Raw genomic sequence first — 26,441 nt, forward strand, 5'->3', positions numbered from 1 at the left:
CCATGTGGAATATATTGTACAAGTATAAATGGGAGAAATTAATCAACTAGGTGATAATAAATACTCCTACTAGTGTGAAAGTGAGAAATAAAAAGAAATAGTAGTATAAACAAATCAAGTGGATATCCCCTTTTTCTTAACACCACACATTCAACCTTTGTATGAAAAAAATGAAACACCAATCAAGCTGAGCAACTTTTTTCTCTGTATGAACAGAGATGGCTTATGCAGCTCTTGTCTCCCTCACAAACACTATAAACCAAACCCTCAATAGTAATCTATATTCCATCTCCCTTGAAGAGAATCAACAAATCACACCTCTCCTTGAATATGTCACTCCCTTTCAAGACTTCCTCGATAACTTTCCAGACAAATTCAACAGTTTGGAAGGGAGAATGAGGGATTTAGCAAATGCAGCAGAAGATATCTTAGAATATCTTGCGTTGGAAAATGTTTATCCAACTCCTGATGAAGACCATCCAAGTGAAAAACATGAACTAGCACAGCTGCAAAATGTGATCAAGGAGATTGATTTGATCGATAAAGAAGTGAATGAAATTGAAGATACCTCGAGATATAAAAGCATTCAACGTGGTGCTCATAGCTCATCATCAACTTCAACTGCTCCTCTCATTCACAAAGATGACATGGTTTGTTTGGAAGAGTATGTGTTGGATCTAAAGGACCGGATCTGTGGAGAGCCATCCAAAAAGCTGTATGTCATCCCTATCTGTGGCATGGGTGGCATCGGTAAAACTACTCTAGCCAAAAGTGTTTATGATGATCAATTAATCATGGAGAAATTTGAGATTCGGGTTTGGGTTACTATATCACAAGATTACAGTGCACAGAGAATACTTTCAAACATCCTAGAGTGCTTGAAAGAGTTCAACAAAGATGAAAAGAAAAAAACCAAAGATGAAAAGAAAAAAACCAATGATGATGTATTAGTGCACCAAATTTTAATGGGAAGGAGATATTTGGTTGTGATGGATGATATGTGGAGCACAGAAGCATGGGATATAGTTAGAGGAGTGCTACCTGATAATGGTAATGGAAGCCGTGTCATGCTAACCACAAGGTTGTATGGTGTGGCTTCCTACCCCGATCCTTCGTGCAAGCTCTACGAGTTGGGATTATTGGATGCAGACCAAAGTTGGAATCATTTGAAGCAGAAGGTGTTTGCAGATGAAGATTTTCCTCGCGAATTGGAAAGCATTGGGAAGGAGATTGCAGGAAGGTGCAAAGGGTTGCCTCTTGCTATTGTGGTGATTGCTGGACTTCTATCCACAGCCAGGCGGGATCGAGCTTCGTGGAAGAACATTGCTGAGAATGTGAAACTTGCAGATACTGTGGAACATGGACAGATTGGAGATATACTATCTTTGAGCTATGTCCACTTACCTCAATATTTGAGGCCATGTTTCTTGTACATGGGATCCTTTCCGGAAGATCATGAGATCCAGGCACAGAAACTCATCAAATTATGGGTCGCTGAGGGCTTTGTGAGATATCCAATAGACTCTGAATCCTTTGAAAAGGTGGGAGAAGAGTGCTTGGAGGATCTCGTCAAGAGAAACCTTGTTTTGATCACAAAGAGGAAATGTAATGGCGGAGTCAAAAGTTGTCGTCTCCACGATCTGATGAGGGATTTCTGCATAAGAAAAGCTCATGAAAGTAAGTTCTTTTTAAGCAAGTTTTCCTTTAATGTTGCGTATAGATATTTCGAGGAGATTAATTTCACAGAGAGAATAAGAAATCAACGCCGTGTAAGCATTAATTCTTCCTATCTAAGTTACCTTTCGAGATGTGATGGCTCAACCATCCATTCCATCAAATGCTCCACATACCGTTTGGTAAATCTGGAGTGTCTCAAGAGAGTCAGATTGCTGAGAGTGTTTGATGCAGAAGTAGTTGATGTGGAATGCTCACCATTTCCAGCTCAATTGTATGAGCTCTTCCATTTAAGATATCTTGACATTAGATTTGTTCATGGCATTCCTACAACCTTATCAAAGCTTCAAAATCTGCAAACTTTGATCATTCGTGAGCAAACCAAGCACGGCTTTGCCAAAGCTTATGATATCTGGTTGAGTTGGGGCATGCCACAGTTAAGACATGTTTACTTTTATGGTACAATTCATTTTCATGATCCAAATGAAGTAGCTTGTTCTCTAGAAAGCCTACAAACGCTGTCCTATGTATCTCATTGGAGTTGCCGTGAAAGGGTCCTGAAAATGATTCCAAACCTGAATAAGTTGAAGATTGATTGTTCAGGCCGTGTTCATAGTGGAGCTCCAGCTTGTTTGGATGATTTGGGACATCTGCATAAACTTGAGAATTTGGAAATATATGCAGGCCATTGTGTACGATCTCGGCCAAAATACTATAGGTTCACTTTTCCAAGTATGCTGAAGAAGCTGACTTTGAAGGCGCTGAAATTCCCTTGGAACGACATAGTTGTTGTTGGTTCATTGCCAAATCTTCAAGTACTTAAACTAAAAGGTTGTACTTGTGATGGCGGCACATGGGAGACAAGGGAAGGAGCATTTCCAGACTTAGAAGTTCTTCTGGTTGAAGATTCGAGGTTTGAGCATTTGATCACTGAAAGCATCCATTTCCCGAGGCTCAAACGCCTGCTGCTTTATTCTTGTAGTTTTCTCAATGAGATTCCAAATGATATTGGAGAAATTCCACCTCTTGAATTGATAGAGATTAAGGGTTATGCGAAGAAGTCTTTAGTGGAGTCAGCTGAGCTGATACGAGAGGAACAAAAAGATATGGGAAACTACACTCTTCAAGTTATCTGCATTGCTTTAAAGTCATCATCTAGTGGAAGTTTTTATTCTGATGAGGGATTGTATAAACCCTTTTACCTAAATATGACATTATCAGAGCATTTTCTTTTAAGGTGCATGGTTGAAATTGACATGTAGATCTTTGCTTTTTTTCAGTATTTTGAGGATGAGGGCTATGATGATCAAGATCCATGACAAGGATGATTTACCTTCCTCACGATTCAGATTCAAATAGGATGGATATGTGTTAATGCTTTATCAAAGAGACATTCACTGATGAGGTTTTCTTAAGTAATGTAAATTGTGGAACTTGTTTCGATTGGTTAAATTCAAATCGTTCTGTAATTGAAAGCTAATATGATACTATGTTGTTTCCTTAATGTTAAAAGGTTCATAACCAGAAACACACACAAGAATCACATATGTAGTTTAACCAAAAAGAGAGGCTAAAAGTTGAATTGTAAGAAAGGATAAACAACAAATCAAAATAGGCAGTAAATATCAAGAAGTATTCACAAATTCTCTTGAAGATAATTGCATAGATAAAACTCAGTATATAATACACAACCAGAAACCCTAGTGGAGTTAGGTGCAACATGGACTGATGAAGAAGAAGGACAAATATGAGGGTTAGCTTGAAACAGCAGCAGGCTTATTGAGATCAAGGAATTTCCCCCACAACAAAATTTTGAAGCAACTATAACAGCTGCTAGGGGATCAGATGAGTAAAGCAGCTACATATATATCAACGGTGTACTTGGCTAACTTAATTACTTAACTGCTAAAGATAAGTCGCACCAGCATGAACTAGAAATTAGTTTGAAAAAGTACCTCATTTCAATAGACAGAGCACCAAAATAGGCTAAGCCTTGCACATGCATCCCCCTGTATCCGTATCCAGGAACAAGACGATATTATATTCACAGGCCAAGCCAAAGGAAAGCAGAATACTGTAAGGTGTCAATGAATTAGATCATTCATATTTCTAGACAATCTCTTAAATCATTTATGTGCCTTTCTCCTGTAATTTTAGGACTTAAGAGTCGCAACAAAAGGTTTTAAATGAAGTACTTTTTACATTTTGACCCATACGGTGAGAACACAAACAAAAAAAAATGAGATCAGCATCCTTACCTTACATGATACATCGGGAACTTCTCGTCTTCTTGAACAGATAACGATATCAATGGAGATTTTCAATTCAGACAGCTATTCAACATGTCACCAATAATCACCACAGGAACAAAGCCCATCTTTGAAGTGGTGGAAACGATTAGAATCCCTCACGATAATCTCTCTTTCTGTGAGTTTTGATATGAGCTTTGTGAAACTATGACAGTCCCCACATACACGCAGATTCTTGTATATCCTAATACAAGTTTTAGGTGGTGTGTTGAGAATGCCAAAGATAATAGCCAATCTTTCGCTGTGGTGTGCAAGGATATTTTCTTTCTCATCCACTTCAACGTCCTGTAGTACAAAACTAGTGTCGGGGGTATAACCAAGGCCTTTTATCTTAGCATTTATTTTTCCTAGTTCTTCAAGTATCTTTTCATACTGTGGGTGAGACTGATTGCCAGAATAAAAGACTTCTATCTTGTTATTCAGTTCAATTGAGCTCCACCCTGGAGTCTTCCACAAGCCTCTATCCCGAGCCAGTGATCTCACTTCATTCACCCCTTCCCATCGTCCAAAGTTTGCATAAAGATTTGACAGCAAAATATAGTGTCCAGCATCTTGTGAATCAAGTTCAAACAAGTGACTCGAGGCTTTTCTACCCATCTCCACATTTCCATGGATTCTGCAAGCGCCAAGCAGAGCTCCCCATACGGATGCGTCAGGTTTCATAGGCATGCTCTCAATGAAGTTATATGCAGTTTCTAAAAGTCCAGCCCTACCAAACATGTCTACCATACAACCATAGTGCTTCAAAGTAGGCATCATTTTGTATTCTTGCTGCATCACTTGAAAACACCATTTTCCCTCATCAACCAAACCGGAATGGCTACAAGCATTCAATAAAGATAAAAAGGTCACGTGATCTGGCTTCACTCCTTCGTTTAACATTTCCTCAAAGAATTTCAATGATTTCTCTCCAAGTCCATGAAGTCCATGACATGAGATAATGGTATTCCAAGGTACAGAGGTTTCCCTAGATACCTGATAAAATAAGGATATCGCTTCACTCAACCTCCCACATTTCCCATACAGGTCAACAAGACAAGTACCGACAAAGACATCCAACTCAAGGTTTTCCTTGAGCACCTCACCATGGATTTTCATTCCATCTTTCAAAGCTCCAAGATGAGAATATGCCAGTAAAATGGCGACCCGTGTTCCTTGGTTAGGTTTCAAATCCTCATTTTCTTTCATCCAATTGTATACCTCAACAGCATCAGCAGCAAGACCATTTTGAGCATAGCCCGTGATCATTGTATTCCACGAGATCACATCTTTATAAGAAAGCCTCTCAAAAACCCTCCGTGCAGAATCAGTAATACCTAATTTGGCATACATGTCAATAACACCATTTCCAATCACTATATCTTCTGTGATCCAACACTTCCTTGTGATGAATCCATGAACAGATTTAACCCATAAAGGGTCCTTCATTTGAGCAACACAGGAAGACAAGCTGACTACAGTTAGCAAATCTGGTTGAACTTTATTCGCTTGCATCCGATGGAAGAACTTGATTGCAACATATGGGTGATTATTTTGCTCATATGCTGCAATTATGGAGTTCCATGACACTATATCTCTGACACTCATATGGTCAAAGACGTTTAGGACACATTTTAATTCACCAAATTTGGCATACATATTAATCAAGGCATTGGAAACAAATACATTAAACTCCAAACCATGTTTTATGACAAATAAATGGATCAACATCCCCCTTAATAAGTCATTCAGTTGCGCACAAACTGAGAGTATAGTAGCAACGGTCACTGAATCCATCTTCACTCCCTCCAGTAACATGTCATCCAAGATACTTAATGCCTCTTTAGCATTATCATTCTGGAAAAATCCAGAAATCATAGAATTCCAACATCCTGTATCACGAAATGGCATGTCCTTGAAAATTGTATATGCTTTACCAGCAAATTCAAAACGGCAATACATATGCACCAAGGAAGAAGCCACAAACACATCCCATTCCAACCCTGATTTCAAAATACAGCAATGCAAGCTTGTCCCATCAATTAAAGCACTACAAGCTTTCAACACAGGGGGGAAAGTATGAAAATCAGGTCTAACATCAGTTCTTGACAACATCTCAAATGCACATTTCACTGCTTTACTGGACTGGCGGTTTCGGACATAAGCTGATATCATTGAGTTCCAAGTGTAAGAATCCTTGTCTCGGACTTGATCAAAAGTACACCGAGACAAGGAAACATTGCCAAAATAGGAATGCATATTGATAAGCCTGGTGGCGACAAATGAGCTTTTAGCTTTCCCTGATACAGTAAGGAGAGCATGAAGGTGCTTGATATCCTCAGGTTTTGTGCAAGCTCTAAATAGCCCCTCAACATCAATCTCTCTGGTTCTTTCATTATTGCCATAACCCAAATTTCTAGTGCAGCTCACACTATAACAATGGAAGAGGATGCCACTTGACCTTGACAGATAGTCTAAAGAAATCCCACCCTTACAGACGGGTAGTCGTCTACAAACAAAATAAATAATTTAAAATGATGAACAACTAATATAGCAGAAACCAAAACAAAAGATAGTTGTAGTATTTGAAGTGCCAAACCGAAGAGTTTTACTATACTTCATATAAAATGTTTAAGACATCCCAAGTATATTTCTAAGTTCGAACTCACAAGCACATTAGACACATATGCACGTAGTAATACGTATCGGAGTCAAAGACATTAAACTCTAAAATGCGCATACACTACCTTTGCATGCCCAACAACTTCGATTTACTTATTCTCTCACTCTTGAACCTTATTCCTTCCTTTGTAGCTTGAGCTCGGGTCTTTTACACCTTTAGAGTTAAGCAAACACATATATAAATACTTTTGTCAATACAAGGTAAACATTATATATAAACCTTCCATTTTTTTCATTTAAATATTAAGGTCTGATTATATAATATAATGTTTTTAAAGAGAGTTGGCTAAAAGTCAGAAGGAATTCAATGGAATTTACCACAGAGACTGACATTTATTTTCTCCAAACATAACTGCATTTCCATTTTATTCAGTCAAGAGACAAACTCACAACTTCCACAATTTATCACCTTATCGAACATATAATGCTTCTTCGTGTCATCATAATTCTAACAGCTGCATAACAAGCAAATGAACACAAATAAAAGTATTACCAGCTGATAGTGACAAATAAAATTTTATGATTCTCCAGATAACTTCATAGCTTCTTTTAAAAACTCCTTATACTCAACTGCCAATCCAGAAGCAGCCTAACACCACAAATAAGCACGAAAACTCAAAAGCGACAATTTAAAGCAATATAATCCCAGAAAATTATAGGGCACTTTAACTATTCCAAAAGGCTATGTTTTTAGTTTACATTCTTGTTTAAATCAAGTCTAAGTCTTCTCAAAAATACGTATATAATAGTAAATTTTATTTAGCCAAAACCAATAGACTACAAACCATCTTCCCCAATTCAATCTAGCAATTATTTGGCTTAAAATATTCAATCTAGGAAATTCATTTGGCTCGAAATTAATAATCGAAACATGCTCAATTTAATCCTAGGATTACATAAGCACCAAAAATTCATGAAATAATTCACAGTGTTTTCCCAGAGGTAGTGACATATCATTTCAAGCTTTCTAGATGTTTTAGAGTTAACAATTCAGTACCTTGGTTCACAGTAATATTAAGCGAATGAATTTCTTGCTTGAACTTGAGCTGCAAATTGATGGAGTTGGAGAAGGGAGAAGACAATAACTAGACATAGAAGGAAGGTGGCAAAGGTGGAGGTCACGGCGGCGGCAATTTCGCGGCGACAGAGAGATGGAGGAGAAATGGAGATTTAATTTTAATTTTATTTCTTTAATATTGGACTAGAAGAATAGGCCTTAATTTTGAAGCAAGTATAAAAGAGTAATGGCTCAAAATAATCCTAAATATATGTCCATTCTATAATTTTAGTCCAATACTTTATCTTTTGAAATTTTACATCCTAAACATTTTAACTCGGATCACAATTGATCATATACTAATAGGTCGTCAATTTTTAAAAGGTCAATGGTTTTAACCCGATTTTGACAGATTAAAACGATTAATTATGATTTTTAACTCACTAATTTAAAGCCGTTAGAGCATCTCCAATGATAGGCGAGCGACCGGCTCGCCGATTTTTGGCGCTCGCCGAACTATTGCAGACGGCGAGCGCCAAATCGGTGAGAATTTCGGCGAGCGCACGCCGATTCCCGGGCGCTCGTCGATCCGCTCGCCTCTATTGCAGCCTCCCGACCGGCAAGCGGTTTTTTATTTATTTTTTATTTTCGGAACTCTATATATACGCGATTTGCAAGTCATTTTCATTCGCACCACTTGTTTTAACAAGTACTCTCTCTATCTTAATTTCTGTACAAGATCAACAACGCGAAATGAGTAACGCGGGTGGTAGTAGTAGTGATAGTGGTGGGGATACTGAGAAGTACGAACGGCGTTTGAACGAACATTTGGATGCCTGTACGTCCCGAGAGATAGACCGACTGCTACAACGGGCCTTGCAGCCGGCGGTACCTCGACCTCGACCCGTTGTCCACCGTCGAGCAGTGATTGAGCGGGATCACGTAGCTGCACATCAGCGGCTATACGAAGACTACTTCGCACCGGAGCCTCTGTTTAACGCCAACATTTTCAGACGGCGTTTTAGGATCAGCAGAGCCCTGTTTATGCGTATTGTTGACGCTTTGGAGCGTCGATATAAGTGTTTCCACTTCAGGCACGATGCGTCTGGTAGACCCGGCCACACACCTATTCAAAAGTGCACTGCGTCAATCAGGCAGCTGGCCTACGGAGGCGCGGCAGACATGTGGGACGAGTACCTCCACATCGGCGAGTCGACTGCCCTTGAATGTATGAAGTATTTCTGTCAGGGCGTGATTGAAATATTCGGTGAGCAGTACCTTCGAAGCCCTACCCCCGAAGACTGCCAGGAGCTGATGCAGATGCACGGGGAGAAGCATGGGTTCCCGGGTATGTTAGGCAGCATAGATTGTATGCATTGAGAGTGGAAGAACTACCCCGCTGCCTGAAAAGGGTTCTACACGACTGGCTACAAGGGAAAGAATCCCACGATGATCCTCGAGGTCGTAGCTGATTACCGGCTGTGGATTTGGCATGCGTATTTTGGGGTAGCCGGGTCGAACAACGACCTCAACGTCCTCAACTCGTCGCCCCTTTTCAACTAGCAGTGCCAGGGCGTCGGTCCGGCCATCAGTTTTGTTGCCAACGGGAGCTAGCATGATATGGGCTACTACTTGGGGTGGCCCGTCTTTGTGAAGACGATCAGATGCGCATCGGATGAGAGGAAGACATACTTTGCGGAACGACATGAGTCGTCGCGCAAGGACGTGGAGCGCGCATTTGGTGTGCTCCAGTCTCGATGGGCGGCAATTAAGGGTCCAACGCGTTTGTGGCATGCCGACTGCATTGCTAATATAATGTATGCCTATATTATCATGCACAACATGATTGTCGAAGATGAAGGTGGACAACTGACTAGTTGGGCCAACGACTATAACAGAGCCGGTCCAAGCCACGACCTGACCACCCCGAACGTACGAAGTGGGGTACCTCACGATGACGTCGGCCGCCTCCAAGCACATGCCGACATGCGCCAAGTGGAAGCTCTTATTCGACTCCAAAAGGATTTAATTGAAGAGTTGTGGGCGCGGAGGACTGCACACGTTAGGGTTTTTTTAATTATGTAATTTTTTTTAATGTACCTTTTTAATTTAAATGAAATTATTGCATTTTCTCGTGTATGTGTCGTAAGTTGAATTCCGTATTTTGTATGATTGTTAATTATTTGTTTTTAGTGCTGATGATGTGGCTAGGCTATGGCTGAGCTATTGCTTGTCCAGTTGCTTGTCTAGTTGTTTGTCCCGATGATGTGACATGAGAATTTTAGAGCTGATGATGTGGCAGAAGAATTTGTGGCAGAAGAATTTGTGGCAGAAGAATTTGTGGCTGGACTATTGCTTCTCCACTAGCTATTGGAGATGCTCTTACTTATGATTTGTTTTAATCAAAATCGGGAGATCCAAATCCTAAACTCATTCCTCTCCCTTTCAATCCCATCGTCAGCATCACTGCCGGTTCCGTCGCCTCGGTTTCCTCCACCAGCGCCGGTGATCTCTGCTGTTCGCCTGGGCTCGTCACTGCTATTCGCGATGCCGGCGCCACTACTCCCTCAGCTGACATCTCCTCTCACTTTCGGTGGTTGTCGCCTGCAAAGCACAGCACCACCACGATGCAGCAGGAGCTGTAGCTGTTGGAGACTTGGCGTGGTCGCTGCTGCCGCCTTCTCCTTCTTGGCTGCCAGCCGTCCACCGCCATTGCTGTTGCTGCTGCTCGGGTGTTCCGTTACAACGTCTGCTCTCTTCTCCGATGATTCAGCGTCGTTGGCTCCACGAGCAGCCACTGCTCCTTCCGCCTGGAAGTCGCCGTCCGATTCGCCGGCGATCGAAGTGAGGGGAGGGAGATTCGTCCGATTTCATTTTGTTTTAAATTAGAATAATAATTAATTATATAATTAGTGAGTTAAAAATCATAATTAACAGCTTTAATTGGTAAAAATTGGGTTAAAATCGTTGACCGTATAAAAATTGACGGAACTGTTAGTATAAGACCAATTGTGATCCGAGTTGAAATGTTCATGATGTAAAAATTTTAAAAATAAAATATCTGACCAAAATCGTATAATGTGCATATATTCAAAACCAATTTTGATCTTTACTTGGTATAAAATTATTAGTTATAGATAGTCCAGTTTTTTTTTCTTTCATGCATTTCAGTATCACCACTTAATAATTATACACCTAAAATACTACGTGCGTACTCCCTTCGTTTAGAAAATAAACTTGTATAAATACTATATTTAAAAAAAATAAAAGTATATTTTTAAATAATTTTAATGGTTGGTAGAGACGTTTATATAATTATTTAGATAAAATTTGAATAAATTTTAAGAGAAAATATTTAAAAAAAAGTAGTTTATTTTTGGCTTAAGTCCTCCACATAGGACGTCCATAAATCCGGCATATATCTTTTCGGGATATCTCAACTAAATCAATTTATTTCATTTTCGGTGTGAAATAAGGTTATTGGTTCCGGTTAAAAAATAATAATTGGTGTGCAAAGATGATTCTTGAATAAAATTTCAAATACCTTTTTCACTTACCAGTTTATCGAATGTTTGAAATGTTATACTCTATTCATCCCATAAAAATAGGTCATATTTTCTTCGCATGACCTATAGAAATAATTCATATCCAATTTATTTCTCATTTTCTTTTACTTTATCATTTGTGGATCCACCATCTATTACATAATTTCAAATACATTTTCTCCTTGTCACTTATTTTACTAATTATATATTAAAATTCGTTTCAACCCACTTATTCTTATGGGACAGAGGAAGTATCTTTTTTTTCTCTTAAAAATAAAAACTATTTTTACTTTAGTATATTCAGATATATAAAATTTATATTTTAAGTGGAAAAACTTAAAAGGAAAGGTGCAACGACTGTTTCAGAAATCAGAACCTAAAACGGAAAAGAAATTCGGAGTTTGATTCACAAATGACGATTTATGACTGCGTCTCTGATCTCCCGTCACCTCAATTCTCCTCAGTCCTCACCGGAGTTGAATTCAACGACATCAACAGCAATAAACAAATCAAAAAGCGCATCTTTGAATTTTCAACTGCATTTCCGAAAAGTTGTAGTATAATAAAAACAAATTAGAAAAAAGAAAAACTATGCAACTGAGTGGATGTTTTGACTCAAGGTGCTGTTGAAAGTCTTGCATTTGATTACGCCCAAATCGTCAAATTTTCAAATTTTGACCATGGCACCACAAATCTGCTTTCTCCATGTGTATTTATTCTACTCATCTCTGGGTTTTGCTTTCTTTTTTCTCCAAGAATCCCGTGCTCTTCCAGTTTCCCTATTTTTCTTCATTTTGTTATCGAAACAAAAAATTGAAAACCCCCTTTTCTATTTTTGAAGAGAAATAATGGGTTGTAAAGATTTAGCTATGTAAAATAGAATTGTTTCTTGGCATTATATCATACAGGTAGAGTGCTTCTAGAAGAAGGAATTTTTTTTTGTAACAGTGAGGATTTTTTTTTGTATTGATTACTGTGAGATTGCAGAGAGAGGGAGAGATGGATGGAGCGAATGGTAGCTCTAGCTCACCGGCGCCATTTCTGCTGAAAACATATGAAATGGTGGATGATCATCTAACTAATGGTGTTGTATCTTGGAGTCGAACAGGTCGTAGTTTTGTGGTTTGGAATCCACCTGAGTTTGCTGGTGATTTGTTGCCTAAGTATTTCAAGCACAACAATTTTTCCAGCTTCATCAGACAACTTAATACATATGTAAGCCTTTTCTTTTCTTTGATCAATCATCTTTCTAGCTTATCATGCTAGTTAATCTCATTGTGTTTGCTCAATCACTTGTGATTTGTGTTTTCTGTGTGTTTAGATGCTTAAACTGATAAGACAAACCAGAAAAATTGCAGATTTTATGATGATCAATTGTTGTATCAATCAGATTCTATGATGATTAAGGTTTAGGAATTCAATGACTTGTGATTTGTGTTTTATGTGTTGTGATTTGGTGTTTGGGAATTCAAGTGGTTTAGATGAACTTCTTGTCTTGGTTAGAATGTTTGAGATGATCCGACTCGAGTTTCGTTCAACTCGTAGGGCTTTAGAAAGGTTGATCCGGAGCAGTGGGAGTTTGCGAATGAAGAGTTTATCCGCGGACAGAGGCATCTACTGAATAACATCCGCAGGCGAAAGCCTATCCACAGCCATTCGGGCAATGTGAATGCAGTAACCGACTCGGAGAGTGATGAATCCGCGAATTTCTGATGTTTGTAAATGCTGGTAGAGAATACAGATCACGACACAAAGAATTTACGTGGTTCGATTTACTGAGGTAAATCTACGTCCACGGGAAGAAAAGAGGGCAGAGTTGTATTGCTTGATCTGGGATTACAGCTTACAATACAGACTTGCTATTTGATATTTGCTCTCTAGAGAACTTCCTTAGAACTCAACCCTTTTCTATCTGATCTAAGTTCTATTTATACATTGAACTAAGATCGTGGCTTGCATCATCACTAACTAGGTAGTGGATGTCGTGGAGGTCATGCAATCCTGCATGGGCCCACTATCCTGCCTGAATTAATGACTGCTTGACACCACTGAATAGATCGTGGGTGTAGTGGAGATCGTGGAGGTTCTGACATGAGTTGACTATCTCCCAGTTCGGTCAAATACTGAGACCGAACTGCTGAACTATTGCCGAGCAGCTTTTGCCGATCTGAGAGTAGAGCTTGAATGGTCGGCTTTTACCGAGCTGTAGGCTGGGGCCGAACTCTTTGGTAATGCCGAACTGATTGGTCGGCTTTTACCGAGCTGTAGGCTGGGGCCGAACTCTTTGGTAATGCCGAACTGATACTCTTCCTTGGGCTTTGGGCTGATGGGCCGTCACTGCTATTGGGCTTGTTTAGTCCGTACTCCATCACTACCCCCCCCGAAAAGCGAAGTGAATCACTTCGGCGAAGCGAGTCACTTCGGCATTCTGGATAAAGGTACGGGGTAAGTTGATGTTTGTACTTGGTCTGATGAAATAAACATCTTTGACCAGACTCGTCTTTGGTCTGATGAAATAAACATCTTTGACCGGACTCGTCTTTGGTCTGATGAAATAAACATCTTTGACCGGACTCGTCTTTGGTCTGATGAAATAAACATCTTTGACCGGACTCGTCTTTGGTCTGATGAAATAAACATCTTTGACCGGACTCGTCTTTGGTCTGATGAAATAAACATCTTTGACCGGACTCGTCTTTGGTCTGATGAAATAAACATCTTTGACCGGACTCGTCTTTGGTCTGATGAAATAAACATCTTTGACCGGACTCGTCTTTGGTCTGATGAAATAAACATCTTTGACCGGACTCGTCTTTGGTCTGATGAAATAAACATCTTTGACCGGACTCGTCTTTGGTCTGATGAAATAAACATCTTTGACCGGACTTGTCTTTGGTCGGATGAAATAAACATCTTTGACCGGACTCGTCTTTGGTCTGATGAAATAAACATCTTTGACCGGACTCGTCTTTGGTCTGATGAAATAAACATCTTTGACCGGACTCGTCTTTGGTCTGATGAAATAAACATCTTTGACCGGACTTGTCTTTGGTCGGATGAAATAAACATCTTTGACCGGACTCGTCTTTGGTCTGATGAAATAAACATCTTTGACCGGACTCGTCTTTGGTCTGATGAAATAAACATCTTTGACCGGACTTGTCTTTGGTCTGATGAAATAAACATCTTTGACCGGACTCGTCTTTGGTCTGATGAGGACTCGTCTTTGGTCTGATGAAATAAACATCTTTGACCGGACTCGTCTTTGGCCTGATGAAATAAACATCTTTGACCGGACTCGTCTTGTGTCCTAATTTGGCGAGTTTTATCGCTCGGATCGGACTTTCCGTTGTCCTAATTTGGGGATCGGACTTTCCCTTGTCCTAATTCAGGCAAGTTTTATCGCGAGAATCGGACTTTCGTTGCAGTTCGTTTCAGACGAAGTGCTTGATTCTTAAGCCGAATTGCGGTCTTGTATCCTCTTTAGAAGCTTTGACTCACAATCGTTGGCTTATTGCAGCTCGTTTCAGACGAACTGCTTGTTTAAGCTGAATTGTGGCCTTGTATCCTCTTCAGAAGCTTGGACTTCACAATCGTTAGCTTGCAGCTCGTTTCGGACGAACTGCTTGTTTAAGCTGAATTGTGGCCTTGTATCCTCTTCAGAAGCTTGGACTTCACAATCGTTAGCTTGCAGCTCGTTTCGGACGAACTGCTTGTTTAAGCTGAATTGTGGTCTTGTATCCTCTTTAGAAGCTTGGACTTCACAATCGTTAGCTTGCAGCTCGTTTCGGACGAACTGACATCTCTTCGGTACGGAGGAGATGGAGTTCTCCTGTGGTTTCGGTACCGAGGAGGAACAGGAACATGTCGGGGTTGAGGATTCTTCTTTCCGGAAGACACGGCACTACTGCGGTAGTGACTTTCATGTCTGGAGGAGGAAGGAGAATCCACCGTTTTCGTCTTCGGCTCTTGGCTCTTTTGCAGGAAGGCTAAGAACTCATCCTGCTTCTCAGCCAAGAACAGCTTGACAACCTCATCCAAATCAGGCTGCTGGGAAGACTCGGTGTGTGGACCTTTTGAGCGGCTTGTTCCTTCATCGTGAAAACTGGAAGTAGATGTCTCCCGAGGCTGTTTTCCGGACCTGCGGGCTGGACTAGCTTCCTCATGGTTTTCACGAACGGTATTACGGGTAGTGTGTGATCTGGTATGCATTTTTTTTTTTTTTTGGGGTGGAAAAAGGGTCAAAAATTCGCTTTATCACAAATTTGGTTCTCTGTTTCCCACAGACGGCGCCAGTGATGAATCCGCGAATTTCTGATGTTTGTAAATGCTGGTAGAGAATACAGATCACGACACAAAGAATTTACGTGGTTCGATTTACTGAGGTAAATCTACGTCCACGGGAAGAAAAGAGGGCAGAGTTGTATTGCTTGATCTGGGATTACAGCTTACAATACAGACTTGCTATTTGATATTTGCTCTCTAGAGAACTTCCTTAGAACTCAACCCTTTTCTATCTGATCTAAGTTCTATTTATACATTGAACTAAGATCGTGGCTTGCATCATCACTAACTAGGTAGTGGATGTCGTGGAGGTCATGCAATCCTGCATGGGCCCACTATCCTGCCTGAATTAATGACTGCTTGACACCACTGAATAGATCGTGGGTGTAGTGGAGATCGTGGAGGTTCTGACATGAGTTGACTATCTCCCAGTTCGGTCAAATACTGAGACCGAACTGCTGAACTATTGCCGAGCAGCTTTTGCCGATCTGAGAGTAGAGCTTGAATGGTCGGCTTTTACCGAGCTGTAGGCTGGGGCCGAACTCTTTGGTAATGCCGAACTGATTGGTCGGCTTTTACCGAGCTGTAGGCTGGGGCCGAACTCTTTGGTAATGCCGAACTGATACTCTTCCTTGGGCTTTGGGCTGATGGGCCGTCACTGCTATTGGGCTTGTTTAGTCCGTACTCCATCAGAGAGGGAGGAGTATGAGAAGGAGATCGAAAAGTTGAGGCAAGAAAGAGTTTCCCTCGAGACAGAGGTGGAGAGTTACAGACAGAAGAATCAAGGATACGAGGACGAGCTGAGATCACTGGGGCAGACACTGCAGGGCATTGATCAAAGGCAGCGGCAGCTGGTGGATAGCTTGGCCCATCTGCTGCAGAGCCCGGGCTATGGCTCGGGTCTCATGGACCAGTCCGAATCCCCAAGCAAGAAGAGACGGCTTCTGGCTCTGCGTTACTTGAGAGACGAAGCCAAGGTGATCAAAGAGGATCCCAGCCATTCATCACCTCTTCCAGTGTTGGACTTGAAATACCTTGAGAAGCTGGACTCATCTCTAACTTTCTGGGAGACGTTCCTTCACGGGATTGACCAAATCCCTCCAGAAAACGAGCCATCCTCGCCTATGGAGCCTGATATCAACGTCCCACCTTGCACTCCTCCACAAGAGTGTTGTAATGAATCTTTGGCTTATGATCCTGAGTCAAGGCCTAACAAGCCATCAGGAGTCGACATGAAGATAAGTCCGGATGCTAGGTCGGCTGAAGGGAGTGGGACTAATCAGGCCGTGGCTGCTAATGATGTGTTCTGGCAGCAGTTTCTGACCGAGGCTCCTGCTCCGTCTGTGGTGCAGGCGGAACAAAGAGAGGCGTACGAAAGGACGACGAATCCTAGTAGATTTGCGGATGAACACAAGCCTTGGTGGACTGTGGATGGCCTTACAACACAACACACGGGGCATCTCTCTCAAGCCGAGAGGATCTGACACGGTTCTTTCGTAGTTTTACTATCGTGTTAAAAGATGCCATGATGATAGTATTAGATGATGCATTTGGCTTTCTTGTTCTAGATTTTTGTTGTTTTACATGTTTTTATTTTTGCATGATTTGATGAGTATATCTTTTTCTGTGTATATATTGTTCATATCTCTCTCTCATCATCTATGTACAGGAAACTATGCAAATTGCCTTGTTGAAGTTTGAAGAAATGGTGTGTGTGTGTTGGAATATTGATCATCAAAACCTTATAACTATAACATGAAATATTTTGGATATCTTTATAAACAATTATGGAGGGAATCTATACAAATTGGTCCTAAACTAAGTAAATGCGAAAAAATATAATATTCTAACAAAATTCTCCTATTAATGTTGGTAAAATGATAACGGACATTTCTTGTTTAGGTATAACGTCTAATAAATTGAAGGTACACGAATTGAATAGTCTAAATAAAACGCACATGTAACGAAACACAAATTAAATATAGAAATTCAAATACTAATTTTTGCAAAACCACGATACACTCACACCTCCAAGTCCAACCACCAAGTGGAGTGTAAATTGGTAAAATATCCAAAATATATGTCCATTATTATGCATCTCATTTTAGTTAGACACAAATTTTAAGAAATACTCTGAGTGAATGAAATGCAAGAAATAAATTAATAAAATCTGAATTTTATTTACCAAAAATAGTAAAATTGTAATGAGATATTTAATAAATGTTCCAAAATAGAAAAATAAAACATAATTGGAGATATTAAAATATGTAAAATTAAGCGGATATTTATTTTCGAAAATTTGTGTATCATCTTCCATATATATATCATCTATCGACCATGGAATGATGGAGGGAGTATAATTTCGAAATATTAAATTTCTCTTTTTCAACTTTGGAGCATAGGTTTCGTAGACTTGAAACATAAGTTCGTTACCAGCAAATATTAAGCAGTTTAACTGCCGACAGCTCTTCAATCACCGACTACAACATTGCACCAAATTCAGAAAAAGCGAACTACCACACGCGCAGATCCGATCGATCCTTCAAAGTTGACACCCAATCTCTACATCTACCTATAGCAACGCCCAATTTCAGAAACTTCCATAAAGTGAATAAAGCGGGTAGGTTTTCGATCCATCTCTACTTGTCGCCGTTGTTTCTGTATGTTTCTAATTCCTGATCTTGATTTCCGTGGTCCAAATTTTCAATTTTTAGTTATGGGCGTGGATTTGTTTCCGGAGTTGGTCCAGATTTGATTGTTAGTTAGTTGTTGCTTCCAATTTAAGTCAAGAAAGTTCGGCGGTTTTTATATGTGCGGTGTTTGGTGTGATGATTGACTTGAGTTTGAATTTTTGGGACTCTCCTATTTTTTGGGGAAAATGTCTGATTAGTTTCTGTGTGCAATTTTGTGCAGTTTTCTTTTAGCTGGCAGCGCAGAAATTTAATTCGGATTGAACTCTTGTTGTTTTTGTTGGGGGATTTGTTGGTTCTGAGGGTTTAAACCGCTGTTTATTAAAAACAGTTTCTTTTTGAAGAAGTGGGTGAAGGAAGCATTATGTGGTGTAGTGGTTAGTATTTAAATGGCTGGAAAAGGAAGTGGTGAAGGCAATGGTAGAGAGCAATTTGGGAAGTATTGAGGAAGGAAGAAGTGATGAGGTAACTGATAGTGTTAACAGAGTACAAATTAGGCGGGAACCTTCTTTCTCGGGTTGGTGTGATGAAGATGGAATCCCGCGATCAGCTCCATTGCATGATGAGGGAGTGAATGAAGAAGACTTTGATTTTGAGTTGCCTTTGGTTCAACCGCAAGTGTCAGAAAGAGGAACTATAGGCAGAGAAAGATTTTATTATAGTGAATTTCACCACAGGATGGACCATAGTGGAAGAAATGGTGGTGTTTCCACTAATGGATTGAGAAATCAAAATGAGTATGTGCCTTTTGACGTTGAAAGTCGGCCTGATGCTGAAATATATTCCGGTAGCACCAATGGCCTTAATCATGGCGATTACAATGATACATCTAGGAAAAAGTTGGAGAACCCGGTTTCTGCTGCTGACGTCCTGAAGACGTTGTTCTTTATACTGGTTTGGTACACGTTCAGTACATTTTTGACACTGTAAGTGTGCTCTTTATCTTTGTTCTAATTGGTTTTGTTATTGCCTGGATTCTGGTTGCTGGTTCTCAAGTATGTGTCATTTAGTTGTTATTTATATTTGTCAATTTGTTTTTTTGACTGGATCAGGTACAATAAAACTTTATTAGGAGATGATATGGGGAAATTCCCTGCTCCGCTGTTAATGAATACCATCCATTTTTCAATGCAAGCTGTTTTGTCAAAGGGCATTACATGGTTTTGGTCGGACAGATTTCAACCTTCTGATATGTCATGGAAGGATTACTTTGTGAGAGGTAGGACAAAGGTTCAGTGCCCATCTATTTTAGAACTATTTATTACATGACTTCCACATGATTCATATAGTTAGTCAGCTAATTTTCCAGTCATATCTATAATAGGCATATTGTTGTAGTGACCTTGGTTTTTTTTTTGACCAAGGTTCCATATCTGCTAATCTTAGAGGTTAATTTGTTTTTAAAGATAGTAATATAATAGGTACTTTCTGGCAATTTGGTATCCCATTTTGAAATTTTGATATTCATCTCATTAGGTTTGGCTCAACATTTCGTGTAGGTTATCTTGAACAGCACTTTAATATCTTCCAACCGGTGGATTACGTTCTAAAATAGGTTTGGGTAGATGTAGAAATAAAACTATGATTTAGTTGGTTGTTGATCCAAATGGAAAAAGTAGTTAATTGGCTGTTTTCATTCACCTAAATTCGATGAATAAATCTTTACAAAAGTAACAATTTAATTTAGTCACTGTTATATATTTCGCTAGTATCATTAACTTCTCTGACAACTAATGCTACAGATGGCCTTTGCCTTTCACAGTTGTACCGACAGCTCTCAGCACCGCACTGGATATAAATCTGAGTAACCTATCTCTGGTTTTCATCTCTGTTACATTTGCCACCATGGTGAGTCATTCTTCTCTATCAGATCTATTAATTATACTCCTTCCATACCTTAACCATTTTTCATTTCTTTCCGGCACTGATTTTAATAAATGTTGGATAAGTGTGTACATAAGTGGAAAAAGGAGCCCACATTTAGGGGAAATGTATTTTATCGAAAATGTTATGAAAGTGTGTAATTCATGTTTGGTATTTATGTAAATAAGTTAATATAGTAGGAGCATAAGTGGCGAGGTAGTTACCAAAAATGGACCGGGAAATATTTTGAGGGATAGATTAAAATGGAAAAATGGAGAACTGACACATGAAGTGAGTGAGTAGTCAAATTTGCTCAAACATGAAGAGTTCCCAAACCAAATTTGATATGTTGGTCTTTATGCAGCTATTTATAAAATATCATACTTGAGAACTCATAAACAAGACCGTGTGTAGCCTTGACATGAGTATTTTAATGAGGTGAGGTGAGACACCATAAAACCCATGGCTGTCATGTGTGCAGGACTAATGAAAGACTTAAAACTGCGTGAAATGAGCTATACAGAGAATCATCAGTGAAAATAGGAAATATGAACGTAAGGTTGCAAGTCCTGGTAGTTTCTTTTTACATGCCTTTCAGGATTTTTGAATTTTCTTTGCTTTGCTAATATAAGTTACTAATGTGGACTTAGTTTAAGCTAAGAACAGAAGGCTGTATAGGCTTGACTTTACATTTTGAAACATAGATTAAAACATGTGTCCTGACTTACCTTGGAGAGACATTATTCCCACTATGGGTTATTTTTACTCCCTCTTGGGCATGCTTAGATAACGAAGTTATTATTTCCTTTCTTGCAGTGTAAATCTGCAGCACCAATATTTCTCCTTCTTTTTGCCTTTGCTTTCAGGTATTTTCCCATAAACTAGTCTGCTTGCTTTACATCACCATGTACCATAAGCCTTTCTAAGAACGTTTATCTGAATTGAATTGAATTGAATTGGGTTTCTCTCTCTGAAACCCAATTGGTTCTTATCTTCTCCGGCACCATATACACCATATGCAGCATCATTCAGTTTCGATTAAATTTGTTTTATGAATCTGACATAGCGTTTTAAGTAATACTTAGGGGTCTAAATTGCAGCATTTTTCAAGGTTAATTTTGCAAATTTTTGATAAGGTCATTTAAATGCCCACTTAATGAATCTCTAAATATGGTTATATCTTGCAATATATGCTACTGTAGTCACTCTTGCTGATAAGATCACTGTGTTTTATATATCGCTAATTTTGGTTACATTAGTTCACTCACTTTGATTCTGAAATCCTTGGGAACTTTTATTAACTCAGATTGATCCCTTGCAGTTCTGAGAAAACATGGAAAAGAAAGTATTCTAGCTTTTACTATTGAATGACCAGTGTTAGAGATACAATAGCCGCCTAATATATTATAGATTAACTTTAAGGTAGTAAGGCCATGCGATTTAGATCGTATAGTAGCAAAATATATTCATGTTTAACCTCTCCGAAAGATCTTGCCATTAATTTTTGTGTCATACTACTGATTCGAAAATTTGCTATTATTCAAGTTACTCTAATTTCTTATTTTCATGGGAAATCCGGAAATATTATAGTATTTTTTTACTTTCATAATTTTTGGCTGTAAACTGCATACAATTTAGTACTAATGAACTGACTTTTGACTTGAAAATTGTTTTCTCAAGATTGGAGTCACCAAGCTTTAAGCTGCTTGGCATCATGACTGTCATTTCTGTGGGGGTGCTATTAACAGGTGAGATAATTTGTGACATCTTTCCTGAGTATTAGAATCATGATAAAGACAGCCTTAATCATTTGCGCCTCTAACGCTTTGTACCGTAACGCAGTTGCAAGAGAGGCAGAATTTGAGTTTTGGGGTTTCATATTTGTTATGCTTGCTGCTGTCATGTCTGGGTTTCGCTGGACAATGACCCAAATTCTTCTCCAGGTATAAGCTGGATTATAACTTACTCAACTAATTAAATTTTTGGTGTCTGAATATTTTTTTCTTGTTTCTGTTATACTATTATCTTTATATTCTCTCATGGATGTGTCCTTTCTTTTGTTTTATAATGATTGGTACATGATGATATCGAAACTGGAATGAAGAAAGAAACCTATGGTATGTGATCACATAACCCTTTCTACAACATGTAAATTTTAGCAAGAAGGATACAACCTGCAATTATTAGTGCTCATATGCTTTTTAGCATAAGTAAATCACGAACACTCATTTTCTAATCAGCATTTTGTGCTTGTGATAAGCATATAAGATAGGAAGCCCTAACTTAACCCAAAACCATGGTCAAAGGTAAAGGGTTGACTCCCTATTATATGCTATTCCACACTTTCGTGTGAAACCGATGTGGGATCGTATCAGCTTGTCTTTGACTTTGGTTTGTGACGTTGTTCCAACTTATCTATTATGTTTATGACACTTTTGTCTCTTTTCTAGGTCTTAAAAATCCACTTACTTTGATGAGCTATGTGACCCCTGTAATGGCAATTGCAACTGGTCTTCTTTCTTTAATGCTCGATCCATGGCATGAGTTCAGAAAGAGCGATTACTTCAATAGCTCATCGCATATTCTGAGAAGTAGTTTGCTGATGTTGTTCGGGGGCACCCTAGCTTTCTTCATGGTAAATCTCTTTCCCAGTAATCTTATCTTTTCGATAAATTGTTTATTTTCCTATGAAAAAGCCCATTCTCTTATTTGGCAACATTTACAGGAGTGGACGACCGACGCTCCACATTTTCTTTAAAGTTACGCGTTCTTCAGTTTTAATCGCTTTTCTGACAAACACTTGATACTATTGCAGGTACTAACGGAATATATTCTCGTGTCGGTTACAAGTGCAGTAACAGTAACAATAGCAGGGGTCGTGAAGGAAGCTGTTACTATTTTGGTATAAGAGATTACCTTACTATTTATGTCCCACGTTTCGGTAGAAACTACTATTGTGATAATTCACTTGGCCAATATATGAGTCGTGACATTGGATAGTGGAGAGTTTCTTACACAGGTTTTTATTGACTCTTTTTTCAGGTGGCCGTGTTGTATTTCCATGACCAGTTCACCTGGATGAAAGGGCTAGGCCTTCTGACGATAATGGCCGGTGTCAGTTTATTTAACTGGTACAAGTAAGTAATCACAACTTCACTCCGTATCCTCTGATTTCCTGTTCTAGCTCAATGAAACAAACATATGTCTGGATTTGCAATTGCTGATTTTCCACCAAATTTGGTTGCTGTTGTCTCCTTCGCCAGTTCATGATTTATGGGACTCTTAACTATCTATTTGATTCTGTTTGCCTATCAGATACGATAAGTTACAGAAGGGAGAGAAATCTATCGAGTCACCAACAAATAATGCAGCCTCAAAGTATGCTATCCTCGATGAGATGGATGAGGAAGAAGATAGCCCTTTAAATCCGAATCATTGAACTCGAGTAAGCTCATTACTGATTTCTCAAATAAGTAGGAATCAACCTTGATGATTTTAGCATGCTATCTTTAACGCAGTACACTTTCAACGTTGGAAGTATTCTGAGATCCATCATAGAGAGGTTACTGAAAATGCTGCTGTCTCTCTCTTTTTGTCTGTGATCCATCGTTGATGATTTTAGCCCTTTAAATGATCGTTTCTCGCATAATTCTAGAACTGTTAAAATTAGGATATACTACTATTCCATCCCTTTTCTTTCATGGTGGAGAAGTAGGAATTTATCTTTGATTGTGGTAGGTCGAACGAGTCAAGCCCTTGTAGCTTGAGCCTCGGATTTTCTCACGAGTCGTGCATCGTTGATTCAATTCTAGGAAGGATTGGACGTTGAAGTACTGGATTTTTTTGGTGATTTATCTCTGAATCAAGATCGTTACCGCAAAAGAGTGTAAAGTTTAAACAAATTTTTACCATAAAATATGCTGCTTACCATATTCATCAATATTCAAAGAATTCTCAGGCAAGAGTATATTCATCATATTTTTGTTGGTCTTCAGCTTCTGGTTGTATTCTACTATCTTGTATAACTACAACTTTTATCAATATTAAAAGAATTCTCAGCCAAGAGTACTTTTTTCTTGATTGATATTGAAATACTGTTAAAGAACTTAAGATTAAGCTCGAGTGTTGCTCTTTCCTTCCATTTTCTTTTATTATATTCCGAGAGAATAAAATGGTAAATAATTTGTTAAATAAAACAAAGGGTAAGAAAAACTGTGTATTTTTTCATTTCGTACTTAACTTAAATGTCGGGTGTTGAAGCAATTTCAGTTTTATATAATCAATCGAGTGTTGTTTTTTCCATAGTATTTTCAGAAAATTAAATTAATTTTTTAATCATATATATATATATATATATATATTAATATAAAAACAGCTCATTTGATAAATTAATTTAATTTTATTAAAATAGAACATTATACATAAAAATAAGATAAATTATTTATTTATATATATACCGAGAGAAATGATATGCTACTTATGTGAGCACCATTCGTGAGCATTGTATCGATCTCGTCTAGTTCACGTTATCATTATTTGTTTTATTTTATACATTTAGTCTATTCCCTTAGATAGGAAAATTCTCAAACTAAATTAGGTGCTTCATTCATTGCATTAATTATTTTCTATATGATGGTACCACTATTATTTTCAAAATTCTAATCAATTTTTCTTTTAAATTTTTGCTCACTAGCAGTACAAAATAAAAACCATAAACTTCATCTCAGTTTCACCTTTTAAATAGTAGTACAAAGAATGACAGTATATCTTAATACATAATTGACTAAAGTCCCAATTTGGTCCTTAACATATTGCGTTTTTTGATTTTGGTCCAAAACATTATCTTTTGAATTATTCGGTCCTTAACATTTGAAATCGGATCACATTTGGTCAATTTGGGACGGTTCCGTCAAATTTTTGATGGTTTTAATTACCGGGTCACAAATCCGTCGCTAATCCGTCACTAACCGAGAGAAACTGATCCGTCACCAATCCGTCACAAATCCCAGTGATTACCATAATGATAATCCCAGTGAGAAACTAACAAAAATACTAATCATCAATGGACGAAATTCTCCATGAACTCTTCCCTTCCATCGCAGTCGGCAAAGATGTCGCTCCCCCCTCACTAGATCCAGCCACGGGCGTCAAATCCAAGGACGTCGAAATCGCGGTGGAGATCAACCTCTCCTCCCGGATTTACCTCCCGCCCAACGCCGATCCTACCAAAAAGCTCCCGCTTCTCGTCTACTACCACGGCGGCTGCTTCATCGTCGAATCCGCCTTCTCCCCGCTCTATCATAAGCACCTCAATCACTTAGTTACTCAAGCCAACGTCGTCGCCGTCTCGGTAAATTACCGATTAGCCCCTGAATTCCCGCTCCCAATCGCGTTTGAGGATTCATGGCGCGCTCTCAAGTGGATCGCCGAGGGCGAGGGCCTGTGGAGTTCAAGAAGTGGTTGGATTAGTGACGGATTAGTGACAGATTTGTGACCTGGTAATTAAAACCGTCAAAAATTTGATGGAACCATCCAAAATAGACCAAATGTGATCCGATTTCAAATGTGAGGGACCGAATAATTTAAAAGATAATGTTTTGGACCAAAATAAAAAAAACGCAATATGTTAAGGACCATTTTGAGACTTTAGTCTACATAATTTAATACTCTTTGGCTATTTATAATCTCATTTTTATCATTTTTGACCGTCCATTTAAAATCTTATTACTTTATTTCATTTTTAAGTCAGTGGACCCACTATTCAAGGAGTGCAACTTATGCTGCCCTTGATATTATTGCATCACCACGCTAAAATATGGGGCGCGAGGATGCGAATGAATTCAATCCGGAGAGGTTTAGAGAAGGTGTGTTCAATGCGGGGCAACTGGCCTACTTCCCGTTCGAATGCGGCCCGAGGATATGCATCAGGCAGAACTTTGCTATGTTAGAAGCTAAAATAGCATTGGCTATGATTCTGAAGCGTTATTCCTTTGAGCTTTCGTCTTCATATTCGCATGCACCTCACTACATGGTGGCTTTACAACCTCAACTCGGCACGCATTTGGTTCTTAACAAACTATTAAGGCTTTGACACTCGGGACTTTTCTTGTTCTTTTTAAGTTTGTTCTTGGAAGAACGTCGAACCTTTAGCTGAATGTCATCTTTTTTCACATTATACTTGATCGAATAAAGAGTATCCGACATGACAGAAGTATAGGTTTCTTTGATGGTGAATTGTGATTTAAATTGAAGCTATTAATTGGAATAACACTACGTGCTAAGTCACAGGATAACAGCCTCCAAACTTTTTACTTACGTACGTAAAATAAAATCATCAATACAATACTATACGATCAATTAACGGAAAAATGAGAAAAAAGCATGTTCATAATATCATCAATTTTATACACTACAAAAA

General features: G+C 38.9%; 5 protein-coding genes across 23 annotated transcripts; 4 read left to right on the forward strand and 1 right to left on the reverse strand.

The window, feature by feature from the left end:
- Nucleotides 1-81: 81 nt before the first annotated feature.
- On the reverse strand, nt 82-7,860 carry LOC121743139 (pentatricopeptide repeat-containing protein At4g33990-like). Of its 18 annotated transcripts, none has more exons than XM_042136355.1 (9): nt 7,642-7,860; nt 6,963-7,099; nt 6,710-6,798; nt 3,933-6,471; nt 3,630-3,683; nt 1,933-2,027; nt 1,800-1,862; nt 1,042-1,654; nt 82-730 (listed from the first exon to the last, which is right to left on the reverse strand). In XM_042136355.1, exons 3-4 carry the CDS (start codon nt 6,715-6,717, stop codon nt 4,020-4,022), a joined length of 2,460 nt encoding a protein of 819 aa, XP_041992289.1. In that variant the 5' UTR covers nt 6,718-6,798; nt 6,963-7,099; nt 7,642-7,860; the 3' UTR covers nt 82-730; nt 1,042-1,654; nt 1,800-1,862; nt 1,933-2,027; nt 3,630-3,683; nt 3,933-4,019. The 18 variants fall into 18 exon arrangements, with proteins under 18 accessions (XP_041992289.1, XP_041992283.1, XP_041992288.1 ...); XM_042136349.1 differs by having other exon boundaries at nt 2,250-3,683; XM_042136354.1 differs by having other exon boundaries at nt 1,800-2,027.
- On the forward strand, nt 219-3,143 carry LOC121746108 (putative late blight resistance protein homolog R1A-10). The gene is made up of 2 exons (XM_042140028.1): nt 219-1,677; nt 2,955-3,143. Exons 1-2 carry the CDS (start codon nt 219-221, stop codon nt 2,960-2,962), a joined length of 1,467 nt encoding a protein of 488 aa, XP_041995962.1. The 3' UTR covers nt 2,963-3,143.
- Nucleotides 7,861-12,265: 4,405 nt separating the features above from the next.
- Nucleotides 12,266-24,086, forward strand: LOC121743141 (probable sugar phosphate/phosphate translocator At1g06470). Of its 2 annotated transcripts, XM_042136356.1 has the most exons (14): nt 12,266-12,401; nt 17,873-18,090; nt 18,384-19,086; nt 19,213-19,379; nt 19,923-20,008; nt 20,840-20,889; nt 21,704-21,771; nt 21,866-21,966; nt 22,128-22,140; nt 22,474-22,658; nt 22,839-22,925; nt 23,066-23,160; nt 23,339-23,468; nt 23,762-24,086. In XM_042136356.1, the coding sequence occupies exons 3-13, from the start codon at nt 18,578-18,580 to the stop codon at nt 23,460-23,462; spliced, it is 1,485 nt and encodes a 494-aa protein (XP_041992290.1). In that variant the 5' UTR covers nt 12,266-12,401; nt 17,873-18,090; nt 18,384-18,577; the 3' UTR covers nt 23,463-23,468; nt 23,762-24,086. The 2 variants fall into 2 exon arrangements, with proteins under 2 accessions (XP_041992290.1, XP_041992291.1); XM_042136357.1 differs by lacking the exon at nt 12,266-12,401 and having other exon boundaries at nt 17,244-18,090; nt 23,836-24,086.
- On the forward strand, nt 16,037-17,133 carry LOC121743145 (heat stress transcription factor A-4a-like). Its single transcript, XM_042136362.1, has one exon. The coding sequence runs from the start codon at nt 16,118-16,120 to the stop codon at nt 16,952-16,954; it is 837 nt and encodes a 278-aa protein (XP_041992296.1). The 5' UTR covers nt 16,037-16,117; the 3' UTR covers nt 16,955-17,133.
- A 999-nt stretch (nt 24,087-25,085) lies between the features above and the next one.
- On the forward strand, nt 25,086-25,517 carry LOC121746109 (probable carboxylesterase 2). The gene has a single exon (XM_042140029.1). The coding sequence runs from the start codon at nt 25,086-25,088 to the stop codon at nt 25,515-25,517; it is 432 nt and encodes a 143-aa protein (XP_041995963.1).
- The last annotated feature ends 924 nt before the right edge of the window (nt 25,518-26,441 follow it).

Source organism: Salvia splendens, chromosome 8 (assembly GCF_004379255.2).
Source record: "Salvia splendens isolate huo1 chromosome 8, SspV2, whole genome shotgun sequence".
NCBI classification, from domain to species: Eukaryota; Viridiplantae; Streptophyta; class Magnoliopsida; order Lamiales; family Lamiaceae; genus Salvia; species Salvia splendens.